The sequence below is a fragment of the Dermacentor silvarum genome, chromosome 10 (genome assembly GCF_013339745.2).
Source record: "Dermacentor silvarum isolate Dsil-2018 chromosome 10, BIME_Dsil_1.4, whole genome shotgun sequence".
NCBI lineage: Eukaryota > Metazoa > Arthropoda > Arachnida > Ixodida > Ixodidae > Dermacentor > Dermacentor silvarum.
In genome coordinates, this window is record NC_051163.1 from 21,832,481 (window position 1) to 21,853,258 (window position 20,778).

The 20,778-nt window shown below is 48.9% G+C and overlaps 1 protein-coding gene across 1 annotated transcript in view; it reads left to right on the forward strand.

The window, feature by feature from the left end:
* LOC125940865 (uncharacterized) overlaps positions 1-20,778 on the forward strand; it is a 45,701-nt gene that overhangs the window by 20,713 nt on the left and 4,210 nt on the right. The window contains exon 3 of the mRNA XM_049657494.1: positions 2,037-2,127. Coding sequence (XP_049513451.1) covers positions 2,037-2,127 — 91 coding nt within the window. The remainder of the gene's footprint in view (positions 1-2,036; positions 2,128-20,778) is intronic.

Here is a 20,778-nt window from a genome sequence, read left to right on the forward strand (position 1 = left end):
GTCATTTTTTTTTTCGCCATCTCTGTCTGAATAGGGGGAATCAAGTACCCTAAGTACGTATCTGGTTGTATACATAATGTAGCTTAGGAAACAACCCGTTTATCCACTCGTATACCGACCGGCCGAGAAGATGCGCTTCCGCTCGCGTGGACCAGTGGGCGGAGCACGCCGATGTCACTTCCTGCTTCGCCTTTGTACTGCGTGCGCACAAGTGTGGAATCTCTCGCGCGTGGCATTTTTCTTACGAAACGCGTTTCGCATGAAGGATCCCTGTCGAATTACTTATTCCGAAGCTTCGCTTTGTTTCGGTCTTGGAGGTGCACACGCTTCTTTCGAAAGCTTTTCTTGCGTAACATTTACTGCTGTATACAGATGACGTCTTGCTAATTTCCCCCGACATTCTGGTGCTATTTTGGTCGCTTAGCCTGTAGCAAAATTGCGCCAGTGAATTCTGTCGGAGAGGACGACAAATCTCGGAACACCGACTAGAGGCGACGTGGTGTATGATTAGACGGTTGTCAGATGTGCAGTGCAGTCCAACATGAAGCATGTATATGAGACCGTGGCCCACTTTTTGAGAGGTGATAACGTACAACAGAGGGCGCCTGCGTCCAGCGAGCACGAGCTTCAGACGTGCTGGTCTTGTGGTACAAAATCGTGCCGTCTTGCGTAGCAGATATGTTCCTTGTGGAAGATATATCTACTACCTCTACTAGCTATAGTCAAAAACCGTCTGTACCATCGCGCATGCGCAGTTTGATCGAGGCACTCGTCTGCTCCGCTCTTTTTTCTGCGCTCGAAGTACTGACAATGCGATGTCTCCCTCGTTGCATTTCATATTCGGCAGAACTATATAGAACTACAGTCCTGAAGCGCGAGTGTTTTTTTTTTCTCGGCTAAAATGGCGCTCTATGTGGAACCTAGCGCTGGCCATACAGCCTAATGTAAACCCGAATCCGTAAATGGCCGGAGCCACGGACACTGTTGGCTCATTCGTGATCGACCGCCATGCGCATGCCAGGGTGCGATATTGCGTCAGCCATCGGTCGACACCAGCTCCACCTTCCGCCACGGCCCCAAAGGTATTCACGGAGAAAAAAAATTTTTTCCGGCAGCTCCGCGTTAATTGTGTGCTCAGGTGACGTGGTGTCACAGCCACGCGTTCGCGCTCTTTGTATATTTCTTTCAGCGCGCGCTTTCTTTTGTTCGAGCGTTCGTTTACTTCCTGCCTTCACCCGTCCCTCCCGCGAGCAGGTGATTATATGCTGACGCAGGTCTGTGTGTATGCTCTTGCCTGATGTAACAAACGAACCGGCGTGATGCATGGGGCAGCGAAAAACGGGACTGCTTTGTCGCTGTACCTGCAAGCGCGAGCGCGGTTAGTCGCGAGCGCACCAGAGGGGGCGTTGATCGCGTCACGGTGGCGTCCTCTGGTGTCGCCAGCCCAAAACCTCCTTCCGGTCCACGACGCACGGACGCGTGTTGCTCGCTCGCTCATTCGTTCGCTGACCGCTAGTCTTTTGTTTATTCTTTCTTTTTTTTTCTCTCGCGGGGTGGCGTCGCGTGGCTGAGTTGCGTCACAGGAGAGCGATTTCTCCCCCGAAGAGACAGAAATCGTAAAAGGGTGGCGGGGCGAGCAGCAAGGGGGGAGTGTTTGACGGTGAAGACGAACCCCCACTGACGCAGTGCGTGCGCAAGAAGAATGCTTTTCCGGGGCCTCGGTATTCTTTCTCGAAGGTTGTATACGCGAGACGTCTTTCTGGGTCCGGAAGACGGTCCGTACTCCCGCGACCAGCCGCAAGAAGAAAAAGGAATCGCTCGTGTGTGAACGGTGGCTCTAGTGTGCGCGTGTTACTGTGAACCCACCAGCTTTCGCTCTCTCTCTCATTTGATGTGCATATACATATATATACGCGAGGGTGGAAAAAAAAGTTCGGCTAGTTCCACTCGCTGGGCATTCGCGTCCACTCCGAGTTCCGCACCGGACTGCCACTCCTGATCAAGTGGACTTACCACGCTGTTCGCCAACCCCGCAGGTCGAGATTCCCGGTGTACGATTACGCCACCTGGCGTACGTGCTCTGCGCTGGCTACCTGCCTGCCGAAGACGCCGTGCTTATCCCTATAGGTGAGTCGACTTTGTTTTGTTTTTTTCTCCTGCAGATCACGCGTTTAACGTTAATTACGTCGTCTGAGGGCCTCGCCGGATGTCGTCTTGGGTGCCACATTTCTGAAATTGACGACGAAATGTAATAGAAAATGTTTGGAAACGGGGGTGGAGGCGGTGCACCAATTGACTCCTTGCCTTCACGTTTAGGCATCTTGCGAGTATCACTTAATGGCCATGGCATGAGGACGAGCGGAAAATCTCCCAATATGTGGGATATCAATCTCTTAGAAGCTTCGTGGTACTATTTGCGATAGCAGAAAAGAACTTAAAGAAAGCGCATGCTAAAGGATGTAGGCCTTAATTCAACCACATTGAGACCGTTGTCAAAAGGCCGCATGACAACGTGAACTGCAGAAGTACGCTTTCGAAGTGACGTCATTACGCCTCCTAGATATAAGCCTTTATATGTCACAGCGTACAGTCTCCGTGTGTGTTTTCTGGTATCGCCGTCAGAACTCACTAGAATGAATTGCGTCTATTTGGTTTGAGGATCGTAATAGAAGAACGAGCTATACTTGGAGAGCCTTTCAGTGTATCTTAGTTGACGGCGACTCAGATGCGGGCGTGGGAAAACTATGTTTTGAACAAGGATTTCTGAGTGAAACGAGTGTTAGGATTGAAATGGGCCCTGCTGTTGGACCTAGCCGTAGCAAGATTCTGCTTCGAATTATTGCTGAAGGATGTCGTGTATTTATGAGACACTCAGTGGCATTTAACGAATGACTGTATGACAAAACTAAAAAAAAAAAGTCGACTCCACAACTGAAGTGAGAAGTCCAACCTCTTCCCGGTAACCCTAAACAGTCGCAACGTTTATAAAGGCGCGCATTTTCATAATTTAGAGGTACTGGGCATATTGTTCTATTTTTAGATAGGGATATCGCCGGTTCAACACGTACGAGCTCAGTTCTATAATAAGAATCCAGTTGCTCAGCGTTCTCGTGGAAGGCTTCATTTTCTGCTTGAAAGCTTCTAATTGTTTCTTCTAAACTCAGAACCTCGACGCTCTTTGGTTTAACTTTAAGTGGTGGCCTCAAGTTCACGCCCCAGGGACGACTCCCTCCGAGTAACCGACAATCAATCCCGAAGGCTGTGCGTTTGCTTACTGCATGCGCCGGAAGTTGTTGCAAAGCCGGAAATACGTCATGGGTGCCATGTTTTAGACATACACGCAATCTCGTCAACTTTGTGGAGCGCAGCGAAAGCTATGTGTCGCCTCAGCCAACCAGAATTAGACTGAATAGAAGCTTCGTGGACGGATTATTAGCGTGTGTGGGCTTGTATAGGGTATATAGGGAAAATGGGCGAGCCATTTTTCAATTCTCTGGGACACGCAGCCAGGACTCGTTCCTGATTGACTGACGCAGCCAATGCTCAATCCTGATTGGCTGACACGAGTTCTATAGCCTTTGCTGCTCTGCACCGAGCTGGCGAGACGGAGCCAGTCACATGAGGGAGGGGGCGTGGCTTCAGACCCCACTGCTGCCACCATGTTGTGTAACCGAGAGAATAGCGGACTACGTGGTAACAGGGCGGATATTCACTGCGATCCGAGCGCCTGCTATAGTCTTAAAATGACTCTGGCCTCAGCCGCTCTTTCTAGAGCACATGCGCCGGTTCCCTGTTGATGATATAGTAGTGGCGGTGGCGCAGTGGTGATGCTGTCCCACTCCCAGTATACGCGTATGTCCACATCCAAAGTCATTACTCGTGTCTGAACCAACGCGTAGCAGCCTTGGACGTATGTAGCCTCGCCGAGAAATGGATGAAATTTCGAAACGCGGCCATCTGTTTCCGCGGACTTTTGACCAGCGACCATGTCGTACTTTAACGACAGCGCCGCGAAAGCCCAGACACGCCATTCGAGGTCTATAGATAGAACGTGCTTCCTTGCTGAATTTTCCAGGGTGTGGTTCTCCGGCCCTGCCATATTGCCTGGTCAGAACGCGCATGAACAGCGGTTTATGGAGATTGCCGGTTCTGCATGCGTAATGATCGCGCGGCATGAAATCGATGCGTGGGGCTTTACGTGCTTTCTTCGGCGGGCGCGCTCCATTTACGAGCAACGGCACGTTAAAAATCTTAATGGGACAATAACCAGGAATAATGAGTTGAAGCTGCGCTAGTATAAATTACGCTTCCGGAAATAGCAAAACGCCCATTCTCTACCGTGAAGGGACGCTTGCTAAGCCTACGGTAAAACGCAGAAACGAAAGTTTCGTTTGCCTGTCTCACGACGGGTTTCTTAAGGTTACGATGCTGCGGGACTTTCCACGCGCCGTGGATGCTCAGTGATTATGGCGTACCAGCTGCTGAGCTCGAGGGTGCAGGTTCGATTCCTGGCCGTAGTGGCCGCACGCAGACGGGGGCGGAATGCAAATACACTCCTGTACTGTGCTTTGGGTCCACGGTAAACCACTTTCAGGTGGTCGAAATTAATCCTTTACTCTCTCCACTGGGACGCTTCTCATAGCCACAGTGCAACTTTTAGACGTTTAATCCAGTCCTTCAATCCTTCGGTGGTCCTCATCATCAAATGTTGAGTAAGATTTGGTATAGCGGTCGGGTTGTGTCCATTATGATGATATATGCAGCATTGTTGTTACCAAGCAATGGAATATTGTAATATGCTGGGCAGAACCAGAGCTTCGATAAGGAAAAGTAACTCCTGGTTCTGGTGGGATGGGTTTAGTGAATCGTGCAAGTTATCTTCCCAAAATTTTGTCTTTCTCGACTTTCGAAATGTTTCTGTCTTAAGAGGTTTTTCCGGAAGCCGTATACTGGGACGGTCACTTTCGGAGATATCACTTTCAGTGCGCGCTGATTGGCTGGTTGAGCGAAATTGATCCAATCATCCAACGTGCCGTGTCCGACGTCACACGAAAGTGGTCATCCGAGAATACCTCGACTCGCTGGAATGCCTTGTCAAGATTCAGCCCTGCCTATAGCCCCTGAAGAGCAATGTTTTCTGAGTTGCTTACTTGCTAAGTAGTGAAGCCTACTTCTAATGATTCAAACATTAGAAGCGTTTGCGCATCTTCATCGCGGCTTGTCTGCAGACGAGTATGGGACGTCGCAGTATTTTCTTTTTTTTTCCGTTGCCTAATTTTTCAGCCGCGCAGATAAGTTTCGGGTGTGTACTCTTTCAACCTGTCTCCTTATTTGCTATAGCGGGAGTTTGCTTATCATTACTAAAAGCCTGGGACAATTAGAAAGATAAACGTTCCGGAAAAATTCAGTTGCTCGAAGCGCGCGTCGCTTTGACTTCTTGTCCGAGAGCAGCAGTGGCGGCCGGCGCTTTATATTCACTTGTTTTTGGAATTTCGGCCAGCCGGAAGTTACGTCAGAATATTTGCGCTCCATTTGCTCTGCGTTCGAAGCTTCCCTAGGTAGCCACACTTAACCGCGTCCCCTTTATACCCACTTCCCTAAATAGGCCTACAGCCTTTACTTAAAACCTTAAATGCAGATGACGAGTTAACTCGTCATGACAAAGCTTGCACTACCTTGTAATTTTGACACATCAATAAATAATTCACAATGATTCTTGCTATTTTTAAAACACGAGCAGTAAATAGGATTGCTATAGGCATTCGTGGTATCATAATTTTTAGAGATGAATGGCAAATCCCACTCTTTGGGTACCCTTATGCGCTATGTTTGAAAGCTTTGAAAGCTCAGTAATTCGTGGGAATTCCAGCTTCTCACTCCACCCCAACGAAAAAGATATTCCCAGCTACGACGCTGACACAGGCAAGTGGCGCGGGCGAGATAGGCGGATACCTTCGTTGCCTAAGCGCGTTGCCGTAAAACTCGAAGAAAAAAATTTTTTTTTCTTTCTAGAGGCGCGAGAGAACGGTCCCTGCAGTGATGGTGCGAAGAAAAGTTCAAACTCCGCGGAAATTACGAGTGCGCGCGTTGCGGAGCAAAAGGGCAAAAAAAAAAAAAGTAAAAAAAGAGAAAGGAAAGCGGTGGGCGATGTGCTGCCGGTGGCAAGGACCGCTTGCGTCCCTCCCCCCGTTTTCCCCCTCTCCTTTCATCTTCCTCCTCTCTCTCCTCCGAGAGGGAGATCGCTTTCACGCTGACGCCCACTCCCCCTCGCTGCTTTAGTTGTTTATTTCGTTCCCGCGAAAGGGGACCATCACGAGTCCGTGGCGTGGAACTCCTTGACTTCTCGCGAGTCTCCTTCTCTAGAGAGCGGCCTCGCGGAAAGGAAGCCCCGCGTCCTTTCGGCACGGACTGAAAGGGCGGGATGAGTGAGAGAAAGAGAAGGCATTCCGGCGCCGCTAACTTGGCCCTGAAGGGCGCCGGGCGGTGTGACGCAAGGCGGGAAAGGAGGTTCCGGGCCAGGGGGCGGGGGACACAATAAAGAGAGCGCATTTCACCAAATAACCGGAGAGAAAAAGACAGAACCTCTCGCTTTTAGATGCATCACTCACTGTTGTGCGTTCCACAACAGGCCCAAGAGCAAGAAAAGAAGAGAGAGAGAGAGAGAAAAGAAACGGGGGGAGAAATGCGCGGTGGGAGGAGGGGACATTGGCATCGTCTCTGAAAAGGCCAGCGGCTCTATAACTCCCAGAAAGATCGCAAAAAAAGAAAAAGAAGAATGAGACAGGAATATGAGGTATAATGTAGAAAATGAAGCGTCCACGTTGCAGACAGGCATACCTGCACTGGCCCCGCACGACCACGCCAGAGTACTATATGTATCTCGTACATAGATAGCTCCGTCTACACTTACTCCCGCACGGAGTCGGACTTTCTTCCTTTTTTTTTCCTCGATCCGGAATGTGTACTTTGTGACTCGAGGAAGAATGTGAAGTTGTATCGAGACCCCTTCCCCTGTTTTTTCTTTCTTTATTTTTAAGGTTGTGTATGAGTAGTAATACTTTCACATTTCTAAATCAGCTACCTCTGCGCGTTCTTTTCAACTTTCATTTCAATCGTCACCATCAGAGATAGCATGCATTGCTAGTGGTGAATTTAGGGCTTCGGACAACGCGAAGGACTTTACTCCGTGCATTTTCTCGCTCTCTTGTTACGATGTGTACCAACAACTGTATTCAAGTCGGGCTATTCGCCTATCGACGCGTTATCTGCAACAGCTTGCTGCTGTCTTGTTGTGAAGCGAGAATGAATTTAGCTTGGGCTGACAGCCGGAAATCCCTCGAGACTAGCCTCTTCTACTGCTTCTCATTGAACTTGTATTTCTCTGTTCTCGTGAATTCAGTATGCCTATTCAACTATCTGAAACCACCGTTTTACATACTCTTCAAGTAGCAATAGTTAGGTCCTCAGCTTCCGTGATCTTTTTTTCTCGTTTGTACGCTACTGATGTCCGCAAATATTATTTTCCTTTGCTGGGTAGACGCTTGACGAAATGGAGCAAGCACTCTTGGGAAGGCGCGTATTCAGTAAAAAAAAATAATAAATCAGTCCGAAGAACATACCCGCGGGCATCTGCCACGCAAAAAAAAAAAAAGGCAGTTAAACGCACAAGATGCTTGGTTAAGAGAAACATGCCTTCATCGCAGGCATCATTTGCGACGAGGAAAGTTGAGGGCAAAATCCTGCGACGTGAGCCCTAGAGGAGGAGGAGAATGAAACCAGGTCCCATCGCGTCACCGCGATCCGTGAAAGAAGCCATCACTCGGCGGGGCGGCAGCGTCAGGCGCCCCAGCGCGACCCGGGGTAACCGAACCCCGCAAAGTGCTCACGCAGAGTGAGCAAGCAGCATCATGCACACACACAAGCGTGCTCCGTCGAGCGCGCGCTCAAATGGCCCAAACATGGCCGCCCACGACGCTGCCGCTGCCTCCGCGGCCGTCAGAGGGCGCTCCCGTCTCCCGCGCGCATGCGCGCTGCGCTCTCCTACCCTCCTCTCGTGCCGACCCCGCCCCCTGGATGGCTCCAATGGCAGCAGCGGCGACTGCTCGGCCGGCGGTCTCCGGAGAAGGTTGCTCCCGGGCCTCCGTCAATGGCACTGGAAGAATTCACGGCTTCCTGATATCGTCGCCGTGACTTCTCCGGTGCTGTGGACGGCGGTGCTGGCGATGCGCAGCCCCTACGTCTTCGTCCTCGGCGTGGTCCCTCTACGTACGCGTGCGTCGCCCACGGTGGTTACTCCCGGCACACCTGTCCGGTGCCGGACGACGTCGTTTGGGATGGACTAGTTATGCCACGCTGAAGTTGTTCTTCGGCGTTTATCTCCTATAGCCGTCTTCTGTACGAGACCAAGCAGACGTATCAATTCGCCTGCTTATGGGGCAAATTGTGGATGAACTGATGTATACTCATCGTCAGCCTACTTTTACGTCCGCTGCAGGACGAAGGCCTCTCCCTGCGATCTCCAATTACCCCTGTCTTGCGCTAGCTGATTCCAACTTGCGCCTGTAAATTTCCTAACTTCATCACTCCACCCAGTTTTCTGCCGTCCTCTACTGCGCTTCCCTTCTCTTGGTACCCATTCTGTAACTCTAATGGTCCACCGGTTATCCATTCTACGCATTACATGGCCTGCCCAGCTCCATTTCTTTTCTCTTAATGTCAATTAGAATATCCCCGTTTGCTCTCTGATCCACACCGCTCTCTTCCTGTCTCTTAACGTTAGGCCTAACATTTTGAGTTCCATCGCTCTTTTTGCGGTCCTCAACTTGTTCTCTAGCTTCCTTGTTAACATCCAAGTTTCTGTCCCATATGTTAGCATCCATAATACTGACTTTGTTTACAAGTCAGTAGTATGGATGCTGTGACTCGTGTTTTTGCGGGTCCCTGAGTAACTTCGGTCCGGATGCTTGGAATACAGCTAGAAGGCTGCGATAAGTAAAGGAACCTCTCAGTTAGAAGAAATTCTCAGTCGATGCAAACCCTTCGCGGAAGTGTAGCTTTTACGATAGTACTTATGGAACAGCGCGGAAAGACTAGGCAAGATTGGACAACACGACTGCTAGTATGCTCGTGTTAGACAGCACTGCGCTCGCCTTGTCTAATCTTTTCCGGCAATCTCGCGCTGTTCCGAATTCTCTCGTAGACGTGTGCCAACCAGCTCAGTTTTCAACCGTTCGGTAGCTTTTGCATTCGGCATGCTGTGTAGTTCGCAGTACTGTGCGGTGGATGAGTGGTAAATAACTACAAACAGAATGTAACATTCCTCCACCAGCTGTTCAACGAACTCGATTCACGAGTATCGGTTCCTTCACAGTGAGTTCATTCTTAAGCTTGAGGCACCGACAGTACTATGGCTCCTGACATTCCCGTAATGACGGAAAACGGGTGTTTTATTCTACCCATCTACAACCACATTAAGCGATCAGCATTGAGAGAGCCGTCCATCCGATTTAAGTCTGCGAGAACGGCCCAGTTAGCGTATCCGAGACGTCAACTTAAGCTGCTGGCGCCTGCGGACCAGCGTTATCAGGGTTGTCCTGCTCTGGTGATACCCTCGAATAGCGACAGTCCAGGACAGGAATTGACAGGACAGGCTAGAAATTAAAAGAAACGTAGATAGACTGAAGTGGATTTTAAAGCCCAACTAGAACGAAATTTTACTTTGACTAAATTTGTTATAAATGCGTAGTATACTGCATATCACTGAAACAATCTTGCCAAAGCCGCAAAGCTGGTAATTGTCTAGTTTTATTGCTATAGCAGCCTCTAAACAGCGCCCACGCGGACCACGCGTGCTCCTGGGGGTTGTCACTATGACGTAAGTTGCATCACTGACGTAAGTCCCGCTCACAGCATTGCAGCAATGTAAGTGCAGTGCGCAGTTTAACCGACGAGGATGTGTCCCGAGGATTGCGAGCGAAGAATAATGACCGTTACAGGATTGAGTGAGAGTGACTCCTCTGGGCTTCAGAACACATTTGAACGATAAGTTCAGTATTTATGAACGCGACGGCCACATCCTCGAACATGGCGACCACAGTCTTGAAGAAACGCTTCAGGAATCTTGCGCCCGATAGTTGTCCCATCCAGCGCAAATGCTTCAGTATCCATCGATTCAACATTTCGCAGGAGACACTCTTCAAAACCAGATGCATATCAGACGCCATATGACTCGCCTAAGGCAAGTTTACTCACTCGATACGGCAGGCCGTATTTTCAAGCAGATGGTGGCATACACCTCTGCCGTAGGCTGTGTCCCATACCGCTCATTTCTGCAGTGTAGCCTGTCATTTTCGTCTTTAATTGTGTAAAGCTAATTACGCCTTTACAATTGTAAAAGCCACTGGTTACACCTTTACAATTGTATAAGTCACTGGTATTTTCTTTTCTTGGCAGTAAGGTTTAAACGTAGTACTTTCTGGATCGCAGGGAGTGGGGGAGAGCGTGTCTGTGAAAACCGAAACTATGCAATTCGTTGTCGTCTGCCGCGGTGCGCACAGTCGTACTTAAGACATGTCCGAGGGAAAGCATTCGCGGACAGTTGAGTTTATTTGCCGAGACAGTGTCGTTGGAACAAACTAAGCAATCCTGTGCTTTGACGAAAATGTTTGGCCTCGCCGGATCAACAGGTTCCGCTTCGGCTAAGGTCACGCAATTCTAGAGCGATCGAAAAAAAAAAGAACTATTGGCCCTGCACTCACGTTTTCTGCCTGTGCAGACTGAACCCTTCTCTTCCTAGCAAACCTGGTCCAAGCGCACTTTTGTTACGCCAACGATAAGCTATTTATCATTCATTTAGGTTCGGAACAGAGAAAAAAAAAACGAAAATCAGGTAGCCAATCTCGAATACTTGGTGCAATAGCAGCGTACTACTTTCCCACTTCCGTTTCCCTGCTCATTCATGCCGGATATCGCCCTCGTATAAATTACATAGTACCACTTAAAAAATTTGAGCATTCGTTGCTTGAGTAGCGTTGCTACCTGCCGTCCGCGTCTTCAGTGATCCGGTATTCCGTAACCTGCAGTACGTAGACGGGCTAAAAAAAAATTTTCCCGGGACAACGCGTGCGCGATAGGCGTTCATTTGAGCGAGGCGCGACACAAGGTCGTACAACCCTGCAGTCACGCAGGCGCGGGTATGTAGTGTCGCCTCGAAATGTGCCCCCCCCCCCCCCCCCCCCTGCCCTCTTCGTATTCTTGGTATGCGCGCGCGACGTTTTTTTTCTTTTTTTGTCTCCCCCACTGGCGCCTTATACGCTCTCCCGCTTTATACGATTTCATTCGTTCGCCGCATTCTCCGTTCCTGCGCCGTTCTCTCGTCCTTATTGTCTCCGTGACTGCCACGTATACGTTGTCGCCGGCCGTTCTCCCCTGCCCATCGTCTTGTTTCGCTTCGCTCAAGTTACACCGCTGTTTCTTTCGAGTCTGCTTTTTTTTTAGCCTTTTTTTCTTGTCGCCTTCTAAATTCATTCTTTCCTTCTCAACGAAACTACCCCCCCCCCCTTCCACCAACCCCCTCCCATCCGTCCGCCTTTCATACACACGCTGAATCCTTGCTGGCTCCCTCTAATGACCTACGCTAGCGTTCCCAGAGATGCGTGATGGAGCGCAGCGTGTCTCTCGCACTACACACGCAGCAACAAGTGCGACGAAACTTGAAGAAGTGAGGTAGAAATGGGGTGCAAGAGGGCGGAGGGGGATTGGAGGAAGGGGGGGGGGGGGCGGTGAGAGCAGTTGCTCTCTGCGTTTACTAGATGGCGCTCGCTCGCAGGTATCGGACGCGCGCGCGCGGGGGTACGTACATTACACGGTCGCCGCCGCCGCCGCGCGGCATTTCCCGGGCGACGGGATGTCATTGCGCGCGCACAATCCTTGCCGGTCCATTTGGTCATGCCCTTACCTACCTTCCCCATAACCCCCCCCCCCCCCCCCCCCCCCTACACAGGACTCTCGTCCGCTCAGTTCTGTTCTTTTCTATATTTCCGTTGCGTGTTCTCTTCATAGTGCGCGAGGGGAGTGACCACGTCGGTGGGAAGAGTGTGGAAAGAGTGGAAAAGAGAGAAAAAAAAGAAGTTCGTGGCACTGTCGTTAGGATCGTGCTTCTCGAGCTTTACGGCCTGTCTCTTTTACATTTTTTTTAGTTTTTTTCTGTAGCGTGGCTGATGTCAGTGTTGCCCCGTTGGGAATGTGACTTCTTGCAAAAGCGTATACTCCGAGCTGCATGTGCCGTGCTAAAGAAAAAAAAAAGTCTCAAAGAGGGGCGAACGCACCTCGACTCATGCATGCTTGCCCTCACTGGCACATTACTTGGGAACGGGGCAACGAACTTTTGTTTTTCGGGGGCCTCCTTCGTCTAGTACGTATAGTTCTGCCCATTCCACCGGTGAAGGAAGATACACTTTCAACACGATGATATGAGCCTTTCTCAATTCCTTCATTTATTTTCCTCTGGAGTGCGGGTCACCTGGTGACAGTTGTGGATTGAGGGACTCTCTGAGAACGAGCTCGCTTCACCGCCGCCTTGTACCGCCCAGATCCGGTGTCCCCTGCATGTTGGCTTTGCCGCTGTGCAACAGTGACCCGACGCTGCCTGCGTTCTTGATCTCGACGTCGTTTCTTGCTCGTGACAGAAACCCCACAACAGGTTGTTCACCGAAAAAGCTACGACTGAATAGGCTTGCGATGGCGAGTTCATGTTTCTTTTGCACATGGTGTACCACTGACGTGTATACGTGCTCTTGCTCAGCAATCGTCGCTTCAGCTGCACTCTGAACGCGGATGAAAGAAATAATTAGGAGAGAGCATCGCGCAACACGACTGAAGCCAAAGCCTATCGGCCCAACAAGGGATCGTCACCTCAGAGCGCGCGTTAGGGTTTAGGGCTGCCACTCTGCAGGCAGAACTACGGCTGAACAGGCGCGCATCTATTAAAAACTACCGGGAACCAAGCATTCCCGTCCAATAGACCGATGCTGCTGGAGAGAAAGCGAAAGGAATGGCTTCTCGGAGAGTTCGCTTGCCCACGGGGGTAATGACGTAATGTATGACGTCATTCGCAAATCCACGACTTTGACAAACTTTCGTAGTGGCGCGATATCGTGGCGCCATCTGGCATGCTCTCGGCGAATGACGGCTGTTGCCTCCGAGATATCGGTGCACGCAGTTACGGCTTTTATCGCTTTTGTTTTTCTTGCGCGTTCAGACATATCCCGTTAGCGGCTTCGCACCAGATTACGCAAACCAGTGACCCCTTCCCATATCCGCCTCCGTGCAGTGTTCGCTGACAGTCTGTAAGCTGGGCGGTTTTGGTGTTGATCCTCTGGTATTCAACGAAGCTTCGGATTAGGCCTTCATTGAATTAACATTTTTTTTTCGTAGGCTCGCTAGATGGACAAGTGTAGTCGTGCACTTAAATGGCACACGAATGCAGGAAGCTTATATACCACGATCAAACAGTTCAGCGAGAAATATCGCTGATGTGCAAAATTATCGCGGTAGTGGCAAGGTCATTGACCCTATGGAATGTCATATACCATACTGGCCATTCAATCATCGTGTGCCGAGTCCACCGAGCCACTTAAGGTATCGCTCGCTATAAAATACCCGACGGATTCGATTACCTTCTTCTGCGCAGTGTGATAAGTGGAGCTTAGCAGTCATAACTGTTATGCAAATCGTACTTCTATAATGTATGTATTTAACATAAACCCATCTTCTGTCTATATGTACAAATCTCGTCTCTCCATCCGTCCACAAAGCAGTCTACATACCCCAACACAGAAACCTTGCTTTTCTTTTTTATATTATTATTATATCCAGCGAATAGTCAATGCAAACAAAAATGTTCGATCGGAGTTCTGCAGTTGTGTTTTTGGGCCTCAGAATGGCCTCTCGCGCAATAAAAAATCGGGACCGAACGAGGGGCCGAGTCGACTTCCAATCGCACGCACTCCGCGGTCGAATGGTGTGCATGCGTGTGTACGCGTGCGCACGCGAAGTTGCGCGTATTGCACGAGCTGGGGAGGAAGCCCGCGCCGACTCGGATTGCGTCGATTAATCGAACGGATCGATGCGAACGCCGGGCGCTGTATACGCGATCCGTATATATGGCAGCCAACGGGCGAGGCTCCGGCCCGAAAGCCGGAAGTGCACGCTCCGCTGGCTCAACAAGGGCCATCGTGGGGCCCATGCAGCTTCCTTTATACAAAAAAAAATTACTCGGCAGAAATGCCGCGTTGCAGAGGTTGAACTACCGTATAGAGTCGTGTAAGGGCCGCGCTTTTTTTTTTTTCTCTTTTTTTCGCAATTTTTATGAGGTCCTAACACGGGACCGCCGCACCTTTTGGTCGAAATGGTGCCGGCGCAGTCTTGACTTGGGCACATCCCGGATCCCCGGATGTACCATTGCGTCAGAGGTCAATCCTTAGCTTTCGCCATCTAGTAGCGGCACGCGGAAGTACGTAGCACGTGGTAATTTGCCGAAGCGCGTGCACGTGGTATCGGAGCACCGAGTGTGATTACATCGCCATTGGAATTTTTTTTCCTCCTAATTTTGGGCTGCCAAGTTCGGGGTGCGGCCTTACTCGGGTGCGGCCCTTACACGAGTCTATACGATATAATATATTATAGGAACGATGCGGTGGTATTCTCGACGCTGTAAGATTGGCCACCTTGTTGTCACTTCTGATTGGCCTCAAGTTTACGTGTTAAGAAAGTATAACTGTTCTTTATTCCATGCGTATATTCTCTGCCTGTATAAGACGCACATTAAGCATAGAAATAATTTTTTGAAACTGAAAATTTACCGAAGAATCCAGTATACTATACACATAACGACACCACGAATTCTAATATGTCCCATCCACCGCGCACAAATTATGAAATGCAGGCATTGAAATATGCTTTTCCTTCAACTCTAAATAACCATAGTTTACGTGATTTGTCTATTGAAAGACTTATAAATATTTTGGGAGATCTTCCTGCAGTGCTGTACCAAACGTTCCGCTTAGTACAAAAGTACCGCTTGCTATATAATTGTCGAGTCGGCCATCTGTCCGCAAGCCACTCCCTGATGTACTTTCGGTAGATGGGAGCTTTGTCAAACCTCGATACAGTCCCTATTTTTTTCCATCTCCTCATCCATGTGATGTCTGGAATAAATAATAGACCCGGGAGACTGCTACGGCCTCTCTGATTGGCTGAAAACGCCGCTATTACGGAGTTTGACAATATGGCGGAATTCGACAACGTCCAGGATGGCACCCATTGTTAATATTCACGGATTTGCATGATTTTCGTGCCTGTGGTTTCAAACGTCCTCGTGACGGCTATTTATTACGCTCTGTATTTCTAAATTTCCGTGTATTCATAGTTTTCCTAAGCACCACAAGGCAAAAGAACAGACTGATAGGGTAGTTCGTATCGACACGCGTAGATTCTACTACGTGACAACATAATGCATTATTTGATTTGTGGCCGAGAGGGGCCCCGCAAGCTTAAGGTAGACACGGCGCTTGTCCCACGGTGCAAGGCAATTCGCCTCTGTGCTTATGCGTAATGATTACGAATTGTCGCATTTATAATGCAATAGTATTTTGCTAAAAATGAGCAATTTGCAAACTCAGAATCGTTTGAAGCTATATAGACGAAGTTCTTGCATAACCTGTGGGCACTAGTGACAGAGTTCGCTCTAGTAATTTTTGTAGGAAACTCCACACTCTGAAAATCTTAACACTCTTAAAGGTGTTGGCTTCCTATGTTGACATCCGATGGGCCAAGCCATTAGCCTTACCACAACAAGTACCATCTGATACAAAGATTCTCACCTCTGCTGCATATATCGGACCAGCTGTGGCGTATCCCACAGTGGGTCAGATATATGTGTTATAGAATAGAAACTTTGAATCCGCAGGTGCTAACTGCGTTCGGAATTGGTAGCTGAGACCCATTAGTACCAGTGACTACCTTGTTTAGTCAGTTATGTTACTAACTCTATCGTTGCCAACTGCAGTTATACCTGAGGTAGCAAATGGTGTGACACTAGGTAGTAACTACTCCGACCTTTCTATTATGAGTGTACAAGTAGTAATATAGCAGCAAAAGTAAGGGTATAGTGGGAGTAGCAGCAGGTAGCGGACAGGGTAAGAAAAAAAAAAGAAAGCCATTTTAGCAATCGCTTCGGCTTCCACCAAGTAACTTTATCACTTTTTTGAGCATTGCTTGCTTTCCAGGGCTTCATTACAATGCTGTGTCCACCTGTGTATACACTAATCTGCGTGAAAAGTGCGTGCATACAAGACGTTTTCTTTTCTCTTTTGTAATAAGCTTGGAAAATAATTAAAATTTTCCAGTTCGTCAAGTCTACCAAGTCTTTAATTGCACTGCGAATAATTATTATTACGAAAACGGCAAAAAAATCATCAATATGGCGAACTGAGTGAGTTGGTGTGGATTCATTGTTTCCTGTCGTTTTCGCCCATTCGCGATTTTCCTAGCGTTGGTAATAACGCAAATAAGCGGTATACGTCCATGCTTATAGCGAGCAGCGTTCGTCAGTTTCGCACTCCAGGCAACGGACGTAGTGCGACGATCCTTTTTTTTTTTTTTGTCTACGGCGGCGGCGGCCATATTGCGTAGACCTCCGGTCGGGTTCCTTTTGTGTCTGCAGGCGCATCCAGCGCGTCGCTCTATTTGACCAGCCTCGGCAGCTGGCCACACCTCGGCTCCGGCGAGCCATCGCGTGTGTGTGCCAAGAACCTTCCTCGTGGCATCCCGGTAACTGCGCACGACACGGTCAACCCTGTAGCAGCGCCTCCTGGTGGCTGGACGATCGGGGAAAACCTCACGAAGCGTCAGCTCTGGAAAACAAAAAAATATTCGATGCAGCAGCGCCACACGGATAGGGTCGCGGCTGTTCATTGCTTGCGTCGGTGTTCATGAAGAGGCTATAAGCAAGCTAAGCCTACGTGAAAGTCTACAGAGACCGGCGCGGAGCTACTCGTCAGCATGCTCTAAGAGCTAACCCTTATGGAGTTCAGGAGGCATCTTTCTCGTCTTTTGCGTCGTCTTCAATTGTGCGATCTACGATTTTAGTAGCCCCAGGAAGTATGATTGTCTTCATGATTGTCTTCATGATCGTCTGCATGATTGTCTGCACGGAGTAGTCTGCAAGTCATATCAGCGAGTCGGGCCAGAAGCTAATCGTCTGCACCACTGAAGAGGTAGCCCTACACTTCCGACTGCCGTGTTCTCGAGAAGCGTTCTCAGTGTTCTCAAGAAGCAAAGCGCCAGCGCGATTCAAGAACTGCAGTCTTGCGCCAAACTGCGTGAAACGAACAGTCCTGCAAGGACCTCCGCAACAAGCGAATCGACTGCACGGTGTTTCCTGTACGTCCTTTGTGAGAATAGCGTAAAAAGAGTTCTTGCGAACTCGCCCGTCTGCGCGATGGCCGCCGTCGTCTGCAACCACTGGCGGGTTGCAGAAGTGTGCTTTTACGTGACACACAGCTGTCCGCAACTATAATGGAACGTTGCGGGAGGAAATCAGCGGTAAGTGGGAAAACCAGCTGGAACCGCGATGCTTGAACAGTTCAGTTAACTGTGTCGGTGAATGCAGACAACTGGAACCGAGTTTTTTGAACGCTAGCGAATCCTGGTAAGCGAAGCGAGCGAGTTGCTATGGCGGTGCGGGATTTCAGTTATCGTTTCACTTCGCGTGTGACTGCAGGCGTTGTTAAAGCGAACTTCTCTTAAAAGTTACTCCCAACGCCAGTCGTGCTGCAAGCATGCGCTCAGCTTTTGCAATTTTGTTGAAGATTGCCGTTTTTCGATAGTTTGATGAGATAAGTGATAAGATTTGGAAATTCGTAAGGTACGATGGAGTCGGTTGGCACAGAAGAGGGTTAATGGTGGGACCAGAGGTAGAGGCCCTCGTCTTGGTTGTGGGCTTAGAAAGCACGCAGGGTGGTGAACAACTTGCAACGCACAACGGGACAAAATAAGACTCAGGCGTAGTACATGCAAACTGATGATCGAGTAACAACTAGTACTTCGTGTAAATGAAAGGGATATGTATTCATGTTGCTTTGTTTTTCCTTCCTTTTTTTTTTTCCTTGCGTTCACAGTGCGCTGCGGCAACGGCTAAGACTGACAGAAAGCTGTGTGTTCATGTCATAATTCATGGTGCAGAAATGCGGGTGCGCAAACGCCACTGCAAGTAGAACGAGAAGGACGACATAAATACCGACTATAGCAACTGAACGGCGTAACTGTGGCGTAAAAGGAGGAAGGCGCAAAACACATTTGCGCATGCATGCTCAAAGGAAGGCAAACGCCATCATGACAGTCACGGACAAGCTGGGGCACTCGTGAAAGATAACGGTTTAAGCGTGACAATTCCTACTCGTGCGGGATAATCGACGGCTGAAGATGATGGTTTTAAGCGTGACAGTTTCTCTTCGTGTTGTATATAGTATAATCGGCGGCTGACTTACGCATGCGCTGTATACCGCCACCACCGCTGCTCCGCGCCTCGACCAGGAGGCGCAGTTTTCTTCATTCCTATATACGTCTGTAAACTTCACCGTCCGCAAATTTCCGAGTGCACTTGCAATCCGCTCCAGTGCATCGAAAGACAACGGCTATGTTCGATGGCGAGGGCGTTCGGCAATTTCGGTAAAACCGCCCGGTGGCTGCCCAATGCACTCTTTTGTCGTTTTACGCCTGCCATCGGTGGGGAAGCTCTCTTGCTGTATAACCCTCGCCATTTTCTATGCCACGCAAGCGCGTACACGCCTGCTCGTTCGGCTAATCGATGGCTGGACGCGGTCAATTGACGCGGTGGTAGAAAGCGTCTGCCGCGCTTCCCGCAGGTGCACCCAGCGGAGTCGGCGGCTTCACGATCACCCGGCCGGTGCAGCAAGTTTCTTTGTTTGGAAGAACGCCGTCGCGCTAGTACAACCACGCACGAGTGACTTGTGAAAACTAGGGTCTCTGTTTGAATAGCCAAGTTTTCGAATCTGATGCGGATATTTGTAAGAAACTTGATAACGAATCGAATAGCGAATATTTTCACGTTTCTTTAACGAGCGAAACGAAACGCTTCGTTCTAGATACCTGTAAATCAATCAATCAATAAATCAATCAATCAATCGATCGATCGATCGATAAATCGATCAATCGATCGATCGATCGATCGATCAATCAATGTTCAGTAAGTTTGTAGAAAAGAGAGGACGAAGTTTACGAAAGTAAACAAAAGAATATTAGTGATTGATACTTTGCATATTCCGCTGTTTTACTCAGTTACTTGTTTTCTTTGTTTGAATAGCTAAATACTTATGTGCAGGATAGTACCAAGTTTCTTGTCGCGCCAAGCACATTACTCATTGATTCAAGCGTGTTCACGCTAAGGCTCATCACGGTATATGTGTGTGCGTGTGTGTGTTTTATTATTTGCTAATTTATTCGTTTCTCTATATTAATTAGACAACTGTATGCTGTGGGAAATCCGCTGACGAAAGTTGTTAATATTTCCAATATCATCAAATATATCGATCAAAGAGCATTTCACGCAAGTTGAGATACAAATATAAAGTGAGCCTTAGGCGAAAGCATCCTCGACTAGATAACAGCAGGATCTTGCGCGATAACGAATGATGCAAGACCGATCCACACATTTCCTCGGAAGCCATTGCTCTATACGAACAATGGTTACAGGAAAGGCCACGTATTTCCGGCTTACCTGTATCAATGAGGAGTACTCGAAGGTGTCTTGGACACCTTTCTCCCCTTCTACTGCTGGCTCTATTACAAATTTTTATCCCCTGTAATTTGGCTAGAAACGAATATTTGTAAACTTGTGTCATATTGTGGAATCGAATAAATAAAGCCATTCAGTTCGTATTCGCAAAATCGAATATTCGCGCACCACTAGCTCAACTTGCCACTTGCCGTATACCGGTTACAGATGATGCTAAGCTGTCGTTTCTGCCCATAAATGTATTATACTGTTGGATACCCGCGTGTAACCATGATTGCTTATGCGACCAACAGCGATCGAACGATCCATATCTTTAGCCAACGAGGGGATCTGTCTCAAATTGCCTCTATTGAGATCCTATAGAGACTTCCTTGCGACCGCTATTGATCATTTCAAGTCGCCATCCTCCTGTGAAGCTCAGACGTGCCTGAATATGCATTACGACGTCGCTGCTGGTTCGTTACCCTTTTCGGTTGCCAGCAGATTTGAAGCGATGTGAAGATGATCCCTTTAGACTTAAGCACGCTAAACTGTGTGTTGAAGGCAGCTGACATTTCTGTAATGCTCTGAAAATGCGCTGTGTTGCGGTTGCAGATTTTGCCACCTGAGGTAATGGCGCAGCAAATAAGTGTACACCAAGGGCCATTGCGGTCATAAAAGAGGATAGGTTAAGGTTTCAAGCAGCTTCATATTAATCTTGCCCTCTGCTGCGAAACCGCCGCCATCTTCTTCCGTGTCTTTTCACGTTATTAATTGATTGATTGATATTATTTCGACTCATGCTCGGAATAAACCCACGCCTAGCTCCACACAGAGGCCGGTAGTCATTGTGTCGTTACATATTATACATGAACTACAGCGTCGTGAGTACACACGTTTAGTCGTATGGTCCACTACTTGGTCCTACCGTCCAGTTTCCAGTAGCTGGAGGCTAACCACGTTGGCGTGCTTCCCTGCCGGCT